Source organism: Eptatretus burgeri, chromosome 10, assembly GCF_056783735.1.
Source record: "Eptatretus burgeri isolate ZD-2024b chromosome 10, Ebu_testis_v1, whole genome shotgun sequence".
Taxonomy (NCBI): domain Eukaryota; kingdom Metazoa; phylum Chordata; class Myxini; order Myxiniformes; family Myxinidae; genus Eptatretus; species Eptatretus burgeri.
In genome coordinates this window covers 73,257,085-73,269,094 of record NC_140970.1, presented here as the reverse complement: position 1 = coordinate 73,269,094, position 12,010 = coordinate 73,257,085, and the positions used below count along the sequence as shown (strand labels likewise).

The following is a 12,010-nucleotide window of genomic DNA, read 5'->3' as shown; positions in this document are numbered from 1 at the left end:
GGGTGCGAGGTACTTTGAACGTACCCTATTTGTTTTTAAGTTTTTTTTGATGTCCAATGGGTTTTTTGAAAAATGTTCCTTTTCAGGACTATTCATGATTAATTTCATGCTTCTCTCACAATTTGAATGATTACAGCTGCATTTGGGTTTTATGTGCTACACTAGCTTTATTAACCTCACCCATAACTTTAATTTAAACACCCTTCTTACTCCTGCCCTTAATCTCATGCCCTTGAGTCTAAGAAACCTTTTTCATCGTTGGTTGGAAGAGCAGTATGACCTACACAGAGTTGCATATACATCAACCAAATTGAATAGGAATTTTATTAATGAATGTTTTTTTTTTTTACAAATGTAATCAGATATAATGATTATAAATCATCATATAAATGATAAACCATTGTAAATGCAAATGCATTCAGAGAATGTGCTTCTAACCAAAAGCTTCTTCATCAGGTGATGCGATCCCAACGTATCGCTCTCGCTGCCGCTGCCGAGTGTTGTCCAAATACCCCATTTCACGGTGCTCAGTGCAGACACTCAACATGACACCACCCACATTTTGGTGCCCAGTGTGGCAAATCATGTGAGTTGACTGCATGAGATGATGTCACAACATCAGACACGAGATCAATACAATGCATGCTCAGTTTACCATCTGGAATGCGATTAACATCACCAGCCGAGTAGAAGCACAACATGAACGTTTTCCCCAATTTTTTTTTTTAACAGAAGCAAATACAGTGCTGAAGAAGAACCGAACTGCAATATTGCAACATCTAAGTGTTTGCACATAATTATCTGGCAGCATGTGACTTATCACACATGAATGCAGCAACCCACCCTGCTGGCAACACTCAAAATTGGTTCAAAGAGGAGAACATTCATAATAGTCATCTTATTTCAACAGAATCTTGAACATCACATTTGGCAATGTTGTCACTGGCATTTCAATTCCAGGCTAGACTAGAAGTTTTCATCCGAATGCTTTGCAGGCAGGGTGTTGCATCAAAAGAGCTTCACCGTCATTCGGTATGATAAATGATCACAAAAATGATAAATAAATAAAAAACTGCCATCTCACGCAGCCAATATTGTGCAGCACAGACAGCTAATAAGGGCTATTTATAATTACTACAAGTTTGCCCTTTGACATTTTGACCCAATTATTAATTATTCTTCTCCAAATCCTCATAATAAAGATTTTTTGAAAATTTGATGACAACAAAGTTGAAATATACCATCAGAGATGGGGAATCCCCCACCATTGAATGAAAAAGGTCATACATATTCCAGATAATGAGGGAGGTGAATTGGAAACAAGACACCATTTGGTCATCATCTCAAAAAGTTCCCCAGGGGTGAGGAACGTAGTAACCAAAAATAATTGAAATCAGATAAGCGGTTTTCCATTTATTACAAAAAACATTTTTTTTCAAGATGGCCACCCCAGTCGGCCATATTGGATACGGCCACGCCCAAAATCAATAGGGCTCTTCCTTTTAAGGTGGTACATGTGTGACCCAAATTTCAAATCGACATGGTGAACAGTTTATGAGTTATCGCACTCACAGCTATAAATGTTGACGCCCAGACGGACGGACGGACAGCTGGACGACCTGGGTGACAACAATATCCCCCTTCTGCCACACGGCGGGGGATAAAAACAGTTGAAAAACAGTTTGATGAGTTGAAAAACAAAAGCCGAAATGGAGGAAAAGTTACAGCCTGGACAGACACACACACACATACACACACACACACACACACACACACACACACACACACACACACACACACACAATTCCAAAACCCCACCTCCCGCTGTAACGGAAGATGGGCTAATAACACTAAAATAGGAAGATGCTCAAAGAGAAACAACATGTGAAAAACACGGTAAAAATACTGAGGTCGATGCGAGGATTAGGACATCGAAGTGGAATTTGCCAACATTGGTCAAAAATCTTTGGAGGACCTTGCAGTTGAGAACCAGCTGAGTGAGAATTGCCAAAAATATTCGGGTGTTCAACGCACAAAGAAACAAGAAGCTGAGTTTATGGGCCGATCACTTTCACATCGCAGACAAGTCATTGGTCTTTCTATCTTCCACCACTTACTTTCTGGTCTTGCACCCTCTGCCCTCTCCATGCTCTGTACCCACTATCAACCTCTGTTTCTACTGTTAATTTCGGTCTGATCATACTGATCAGTGATGTGTGCTCGGTCCTCCACAAGCCTCGACACTGCATACAAAAAAAGCAAACAAGGATGGTTTTGTATGAAACACTCAGATCCATCCCCCCCCCCCTCTCCCAAGGAGCAACGCCATGCATTTGCAACTAGAACGGGCACTCATAGAGCGCATACCTTTGCCGCCACTACTTTTTTTGTTCTTGGGATGAGTGTGGGGAACTGGTTTCATATGAATGGTCTTATGACACGAACCACATATCTATAATGTCATGACCCGCCCCCCGACTTTCGGGGGCTACGGACTAAACAACAATCAACTCACGTCGTTTTGGCGAGTCTTCACTCGCAAGCTCGGTGAATACAACGTTTCAACAAGAGAAGGTAATCTCGTTTGATGCTGGTTTCATGCAAATCGAATAAGAATTGACTGAGTTATGCCGAAAACCGCATTTTTTCAAGGGCGTGACCCCCCACCAACATTTTACCCCAACCGGTGACATGTGTTATGACGTCATTGTGTCACAAGATTGGGCATTAAATTCTGAACATTTTGGTGCTGGGTTCATGTAAAGCGGACAAGAATTGACCGCGTTATGACAAAAACCGCATATTTTTCAAGGTCGTGACCCCCTGACCTTTGACCCCTAACCGGTAACAAGAGTATGGGCATCATTGTGTCATATTGCATATCACAAGATGAGGCGTTGAATTCTGAACATTTTGGCGTTAGTTGCATGCAAATTGAATAAAAATTGACCGTGTTATTGTAAAAAGACGATTTTGACCTTTTCGTGACCTTGACCTTGACCTTTGACCCGAACGATCCCAAAATCTAATCGAATGCTTCCTGGCTAATAACCAATCATCCCACCAAATTTCATGCAATTCGGTTTAATACTTTTTGAGTTATACGAATCACAAGATTACAAATAAATAAATAAATAAATAAATACACGCCGACCAAAACATAACCTTTCGCAGAATGCGAAGGTAATTATCCAACTCTTCAGCACTCAGTTAGAACATTAAATGGCTGTTTTACCAAATCGTTGCCTTTTTTCAAAGCATAAAGCTCGACAGGCATAGTACTTCCCTATGGGTCTTTCCTTTGCTGATTTCACCATGGGTTATCAGATCACATCTGCCACTCGCACTTCCTAATGAGGGAAATACTGAACTATGTTGAGTAAAATTATCTTTAAAGAATCCATCCAAACAGGGATCTTTTGCTTATGGGGGCTTATCAGGCTGGTGTTCGTACAATTTCAATGGTGAATGAGCAAAAATCTTTATTTACTGATTTACTTTGGCCAAAATGCCCTTCTTCTTGATGAATTGCATGCCCTCTAAAGAACAATGTACTCCGTGGAATCAGATTCAGTCAATAGGGGAGAATAGATAATTAATTAACATTTTCATTATATCTTTGGACAATTTCATCATTATACATTTACTATCTGATGGCGACAACAATTTCACATAGATCAAACATTTACATGCATCCCCATATAACCCAGGAAAGGTTGCAATCAAGAACATCAGAAGATGTCCATATCATTTTGTTCCCTCACCAAGTGCATAATCTTAAAAACACCCACAAATGTAAATGTATATTGGAGTCCATCCATCTATCCATCCATCCATCCTTCCATTTGGACCATACTCTGTGCAGAGTGTTGGTGCTGCCTCAGCAGTCTCCTTGGCTATTGGGTACAAACCTGGACAGGTCATCACTCCGACACAGGATACCAGAAAGCTGGCACTCATTTTGTCGACCTCAGAAGGATGACAGGCAGAGTCAACTGCACCTGGTATTAATTCAACAGCCAAGGGGGATTTGAACTCGGAATCCTAGGATCCCAAGCCCACCCCCAGAACCATTAAGCCAACACCAGGCATATATTAGAGTGGGTGAACATAATAAATCTACTGCAACCACAACTTCACTAACGGCTTCAATTATTCCAAGTTGTTTGTGTGGTTGGTCGTTTTTGGCCCAAATCCATCATGAACCAGCTGACTAAGCCTCACATTCAACTGAAAGTGCCATGAAGTTGTAATTTGTTCAAGGGTGCCGCAATAACTCGCATATGTTCATGAAAGACACCATGGTATCTGTTAACATTCATGAACAACCAGTGCTGGCAGACAGGTCCTCCAACTGAAACATCCTTCCAATGGACAACAGTGCACAAACTCATTGATGCATTGCCTTGCCGAGATAGCTGGGTTGAGATTCAAACCCAAGCGAGTCAGCTCTAAGGTGAGCGCACATACTTTTAACCTATCCTGCCGGCCCTTCTGCCACAACTTAAATATTGTTCACAAAAAGATATCTAATATATAAAGTTCTTTCGAACCACTGACTGACCAACTGACTGATTGACTGATATTAAAGATCAGTACCTTCTGGGTGACGTAGAAAGCTGAAATTTTGCATGCCCATGGACATCTAAGCCAATACACTGGAAAAAAAAATCACATAATCGTCAAGCAACATCCATAAATGAAAACATAAATAAATGAAAAAAATGCAGGTGAGCGATCCAAGACAATGGGGAAGCACGGAAATTTTGTGTGCCGACGGACATCGAAGCCGATACACCAGGAAAAATCACAGAACTGTCGGAAAGCATCTGTCAATGAAAACGTAAACAAGAAAAAGAGCAATCAGAGATTGCAGACCCTTGCCAGGACTTACTTTGTGTGGCGTTTTTGTACTGGTGTTACACAATTCATAACAGCATCACGAGAACTGTCACTGTATAACTGCTGGCAGTGATGACCGGGTACCAAGATGTCCTGCTTTGATACAACCCCCCTTTGATTGGACAGCTGACCCTGACCCATGACGTTTTTTAATTATTATTCATTTGAATTTAGAATGGGATTAAAATAAATTCAATTCAAATCAAATGGAAGACCAAATAGGTACAGTCCTGCAATGGAGTAATCAGAAGGAACCAAAATAAGCAAAAAGCAAAGATGAAGTCATCAGCAGGAACCTGGATAGGAATTGTATTTCAGCTGCTACTTCTCTACCTTCAAACCCATCGAGGCACAGCCAAGTGAGCCTTATTAAAAAAAACCCAAAAAAAAACCAGATCAAAAAATTAAATAATTCTGGCTGCCAGACCATGTGTCTGATCAAGTTGAAATTTAAAACATATATTCCCCGTCATTACGAGATCATAATTGTGAAGTTACACATCAATTGAATTGTTCCAGAGAAAACATTATTTAATATTTTCTTAAATCCAATATGGTGGTCAAACCATGTGACCTGTCAATTATTCCTTCACAAACTTGTACAGCCATGGCTTGGGGAACATGTGTTTGAAGTTTTCCTTCGATCTGTCCAGCCATTCTGGAGAAGAAGAGCTTTTATAGGTTTTAGGGAATTTTCCAATATGGCTACCTAACCATGTGACCAATGACATCATATGTGTGAACCTCTTGTTCCTCATGGACAGGCAGTCACACATGTAAAGTTTCATCTCGATCTGTTCAGCCACTTCAGAGAAGATTTTTGAAGGTTTTTACAAAAACAAACAAAATATATATATATATATATATATATATATATATATATATATATATATATATATATATATATATATATATATATATATGGCTGCCATATCACGTAACCAATGACGTCATCAAATATTTTTCGATGGACCATTTTATCCCTAGATGACCCTCAAAAATTATCATACTGATCAGATGTAGTGTTCTACATAATGCAATGATGATGTCATAATGAAGGCACCTATGATGTCATAAAAGGTCACACATTCCCCATGGGGAGTACTTGCCATGTGCCAAGTTTCAATTATTTTTTCCCCTTGGTGCAGTTTCAGAGATGTCGAGGTCCAACGTTTTTCTGTTTTTCCAACATGGCTGCCACACCACGTGACCTATGATGTCATAATTATCAATTAAACATTCCACATGAGTAGTTGCTCCGATGGCGAAAATTTCATCTCAATCCGACAAGCAGTTATGGAGAAAAACACTAACGTTCTGTGCAGACAAACAAACAAACAGACAGACAGACAGACAAACAAACAAATAGACAGACAGACAAACAAACAAACGGACCTGAATGTAATACCCCCTCCTCCAGCAAGGGTAATAAATAAATAAGTAAATAAAATAGATGAAAAATCAAATGCAGATGAGGGGCCCGAGACAATGGGGAAACACGGTTCGCATGCTTACACAATGTGTAAGCACACCCCGCTAGTGTATTATAAAGCTTTTTTTTGTACAACAACAACAACAAAAAGTTCAACAATCAATCAGGTTCATAAAAGCTACAATATGCATCCAAAAAGCCATAAGAAATTTCATCTGCCAAAACATCGATACACAATTCTAACTTGAAGAGGCAACACCAAATCCGTAACTCTATCAATAAAGAAGGCAAGAGGGAACCCATTGCAAACCAACAAAACACAAAGAACTAAACCTCATGGGGTTCACTAGTTTCAAACTGCCTTGTTTTTTGTTTTTGTTTTGTTTTTGTAATGGCCTACCTCCTCTTCAGGGTGATAGTAGAAACAAACGTGATGTTAATCACAACGAGACAGTTTATACTCTTCGGAATCCAAGCTCAAAAGTTTGCATTATTATTGATGGGCTTTCGAATATCGAGTGGAGGGGAACAAATAATAAACTAGAACTGCACTCGGTAGAGTGTGTCCCTCTGCCAGGCTGATTAGTTTACATTCTGTATCCCAATGATAGACCGGATCTGGATCTGCTAACCTTAACCAAAACCGAATTGGCTTGTTCTCGTCACCGAACCAACTCGTCCACCAAGCTTTGCAATATCATAATCCATACCCAACTTTTTGAGATACCGCGCCACACAGTATATCATTTTTGGCCCCATTCCTCAATGATAAAGAATCATTTAAAAAAAAAAAAATTAATTATCGGATCCGGATGTTCACCAAAATCGAATCAATTCTTCCTTATCAAATACCCTACCTGTCCATCAAGTTTCGTCCAACTCCGTGCATAACTTTTGAAGATATCCTGCACACAAACAAACAGACAGGGGTGCTGGAGTTCACATTCAATGACACACACACACACACACACACACACACACACACACACACACACACACACACACACACACACACACACACACACACACACACACACACACACACACACACACACACACACACACACACCTCCTTCTCCTCCCTGGTGTGCCTCATACAATCTCTTTCCTGATCTCCTTTGCTTTTCTCAATTTTTTTGCTCATCCATCCCCGCAAACCCTGTGCTCCCCCCACCCTACCCATACTTTTCACACCTTGCATTCACATAGTGATGCCTAAAAATGGAAATTCGACCCATTCCCAACTGAAACAACACACACACACACACACACACACACACACACACACACACACACACACACACACACACACACACACACACACACACACACACACACACACACACTCACAGACACCTGCATTTCACCACATTTTCTTCGGGATGTACACAATTATTTTCTCGAATATGTGCAAAAGTTCTCCAGAAGCTTTCACTACTTTATTTCTGTCGAAAAGTTTTCATTGCACACCGATGTTTCAAGGACAGAATGATTACACCACAAGTGGATATTCTACTCAATAGGACCCAGTCCCTCCATCCAATAGCCACAACAGCTCAATCAAGGTGAAGTCACAGAGCCGTCTGGTGCCTCTGTGGCCAACAGCTCAAAATCTGAGCTGCCAAAACTTACTTTGTGAAGGTCGGATTTTTACAACCAAGGATGTGGAGGGTCCGTCAGAGCCGGCGCAGGAGTAGAGGCTGGTAAAAGTTCATGGACAGACAAGGGCAAGGTTTTTGGCAGGGAGTCTGATGGCACGTACTGAAGAGAAGCAAATATATTGGCATGAAGTTAAAGGTTAACTTAGGATCAGAATTTTTTTTAAAAAAAATCTTGATAGAGGTGCAGAGACAAAACGTAGTCATATTGTGGAGATAATATGTTGTTGCAAACTTTCAAACTTGTGTGCCAAAACGAAAGCAAGGTTGAAACGAATGACAGCCATCTCCATACAACAACAATCACAAGGTTGAGAGAAGGGTGCGATGTATCGAAGGAGAGAAAACAATCTCCGGTCAATGCAAACAACACAAACACCAAAGAATGAATGCTGTTGGACAGTAGATCACAGCCATAAAAGGTCGTTCAACCTACATCATGCCTGTGCTGCTTTGCAATAAAGAATAATACACATGCTGACATAGATATAACTGGACTTGTGCCAAAAAAAAACCAGAAAGACGAGAGCGATAGTACTAACCCCTTATATTTGTTTTCTTGCAGAGTGCGGACTTACACTGGATCGGAGTTCTGCTTGGATCCGAAAAGCACATCATTTAGAAATCTGCTTAAAAAAATGAATAGGCGCTGCCATAGAAGTCGGAATATGCGACGTCGATCAGCAAAGTTGGTAAGGGCTACAAACGCACATGTAGGGGAGATTGCAGGCGATCATCCCAGGCTCTGGGGTTTAAATTATTTTGTGGTTTTCCCCTTTTAATCTGTTGCCAGACAAAATCTTCCATTGTATTATTATCTCCCCTAATATTTGTGTAAACTCATCACAAACACAGTGTACTTCCATGACCAATACCCTAACCCTAATGCACCTCTTTTGATTTCCTATTTTTTTTTTGTATTATAGGGTTAGAGCTTCAAGAAGAAGTCGACATTTTTAACATCATTATAATGCATGGCTCTTATATAATCTACTGTATTTACACCAATTGTTTGTTGTTTTTTTTATTGTTAGAGATGTAATAATCGACATCTATTGTTAGAGATGTACAAATGACCTGCGTACTATCTGCCTGCCAATAGATCTAGCACATGGCTGTATCATTTTTGTGGGGCACGGATTTGCCGATGAACCAATGAATGAATCAAATAAAAAAATCTCAGTGCACACTTGTTCTTTGTTCTTTTCGAGGCAGTTATAAAATGTGTTCAGCTTGGTGGCCACAGTCAGAGCCAAGGCTAAGCGGGGTCCTTGGGAGCTCATTCCGCAGATATTCGACAAGCGAGCGTCTGATAAGCTGCACTTGTGATAAAGCACCGCACTGTCTCCACCACTTTTCTTCCTTTTAAGCTTCTCATGCTATAAATCATGTGGATGTTGCAGCTCTCTGAGCCAAATGTGCCTTTTCAACTTCTACTAACTTTGCACGCACCCCTTTCTTCTACAAAGCATCATAAACTTTGCACTCCCATTCCTTATGTTCCGTGCTATCTATAGTGTACCACACATAACGTTGGAAGGTTTTCAATGGTCGTTGATGAGCGAGACCAGTTTTTTGATTTCTCGGCTTCACATTGAATTCATCTGATGGTGATCATGGTTGCATTGCTGGTGCATAAACACACATACATCTGGTCCAATCCAATCCATTGGGACAATACTCTGTGCAGAGCGTTGGTGCTGCCAAAGCAGACTCCTTGGCTCGTGGGCACAATCCTGGACGGATCGCCACTCCGACACAGGATACCAGCAAGCTGGCAGTCATTTTGCTGGCCTCGGAAAGATGACAGGCAGAGTCAACCCCACCTGGTATTAATTCAACAGCCAAGTGGGATTTGAACTCAGTATCCTAGGATCCCAAGCCCACCACCCTAACCATTAAGCCAACACCAGGCATATACGTCTGGTCACCAGTGTATCAAGAAACTCGATTGTTTTTGGAAACATCCTGAAAGTTTTTTTTAAAAACTTTTGTTTTCCTCTCATCAGAGTATTTGAACCAATCAATTTGAGTCAAAGGAAATGATGAATGGTATTTTTGCCTGGATACTTCCTAATTCTGTCTGTCTGAATTCTTTATGAGTGATCTGATTCTGATGTACCATCCTCTCTTATAGAGCGTTGGTGCGACCGAAACAGTTTCTTGGAAAAGGTTAAACTGGGTGGTTTGCCATTGCCTTCCCAGCAGTTATAAGAGCACGAATTTGGAACTTGGCCATGGTGCCTGCGATAGCTCACCTACTCTTCATGAAGAACACCGTGGGATCTTTAACGTCCACCAACTAATGCCGGCAGATGGGATGCCAGTTTAACGTCCATCCGAGAGACGGCACCCACATTGATGAATCACCCTGTCTGTGAAACACCAGGATGACAGTTTATAGCTGGGTTGGGATTCCAACCCAGGCGAGACAGCTTTGAGACGAGTGTGCGTACTTCTCGGCCATCCCCTATGAACTATACCACAACAGAAATATAGTTCATTATCACTAAAATATAGATAATGTCTCGTGTACACTTGACATGGAAGCAAAATACAGTATATCTGATCTTTTAAGCAGTTGTCACGTCTTTTAACCAATTAAAATCCTGGCTGTCCGACCAATTTCCTGCACAGGTCAGTACATTACACCAAAATCTCCCAAATGGAATTGGTTGCCATGCCTGGTTCATGATCACAAGAACGGGAGAAGCAGGGAGTTATCATGATAAAGCCATCCATAATGTAGCTGTTTCCAACCCTCTTCATTAGTTGAACTTAAAGTTAAAATGCTGAACTGTTTTTTTCATTCACCAAACATGCACCACATTGATGAACGCAATGTACAGGAGCCTCAAGCAGCAAAAAGCAAACTGCAACCTCCTCCAGTTTAAAGCCAATATCAGAAAATGTGTGGTCCCGTCGAGTAAGACACCAAGACCGTAGAAGTTTTTACTTTTTTACGGAACGTGAAGACCTCCTAAAATGCTTTCCAAAGTAGTGTGAACATTACATAGAGGTAGCCTCACAAATTCAAGATTGAAGATGGTTGGGCATCATTGGCTGGGTAGCATCATTGGCTGAGGGTGTGGTTATTCCGTTGATGCAATGCCCTCTGCTGGTGAGAGCAGGAATTTGGAATTTGGTCATGGTGCCGGTGATAGTTCGCCTACTCTTCGCGAAGGACACTGTGGGATCATTAACATCCACAAACTAATTCTGGCAGACAGGATTCCCATTTAACGTCCTCCGAGGGATGGCACACACATTGATGAATCGCTCTACCTGTGAAATACCAGGATGACAATTTAGAGCTGCGTCAGGATTCAAACCCAGGCTAAACAGCTGAGAGCAGAGTGTGAGTACCTCGAGATCACCTTGCCAACCCACTCGGTCCCCAAACATCTTCCTCCGTCTGATGCTTTTACTGCCTTGATGAGGCACCAAGAATATGATCGATGAAGCACTTATTGAGGAACGAAGAAGAATAAATAACCGGCCAGACCTGCGCTCCGCATGTCAACAGTGCTGTTCCACGTCACCACAAAAATCTTTCAAATTGATACGATTGTGGTTTAACAAAATCGATGACGTTGTAACAACGTCAGAGCATATACCGTGCCACACTCCAGCGACCTTCAAGGTTGCAATGTCTTTTCATACAAAGGTCAAGGCTCGTGAAACTGCGAGATGACAGAGGGAGAGAGAGTGTGAACCCACAAACGGAAAGGCGAGAGGAATAGGCAGACAAGAAACACGGACAGACACAGAACAATGAATCAAAGAGGACAGGTGTAGGAGAAGGGTGTAAACAACTCAAGACAGTCAGTGATTTTATAATATTTAAGTATTGGTGCGGAATTGCCAAATTTAGTACTTTATGAAGTCGACACTTGAAATCAACTTGCGTGCAGCAGTAATGAAGTTATCTTTGCAATTTATACCCAAAAAGGTAGCAAAAATATAATTATTTTTTATTTTGTTTATTATTTTCCCAAGTTTTTTTTTTGTGAATATG

General features: G+C 41.0%; 1 protein-coding gene across 3 annotated transcripts in view; it reads left to right on the top strand.

Annotated features, from left to right (window-relative positions):
* Positions 1–9,179, top strand: part of LOC147018869 (C-X-C motif chemokine 10-like) — a 31,965-nt gene extending 22,786 nt beyond the window's left edge. For all 3 annotated transcript variants that reach the window (XM_085898982.1, XM_085898981.1, XM_085898980.1), the window contains 3 exons: positions 457–586; positions 8,558–8,684; positions 8,919–9,179. In XM_085898982.1, the coding sequence (XP_085755108.1) occupies positions 457–586; positions 8,558–8,684; positions 8,919–8,924 (263 nt within the window). In that variant the 3' untranslated portion in view covers positions 8,925–9,179. The remainder of the gene's footprint in view (positions 1–456; positions 587–8,557; positions 8,685–8,918) is intronic.
* The last annotated feature ends 2,831 nt before the right edge of the window (positions 9,180–12,010 follow it).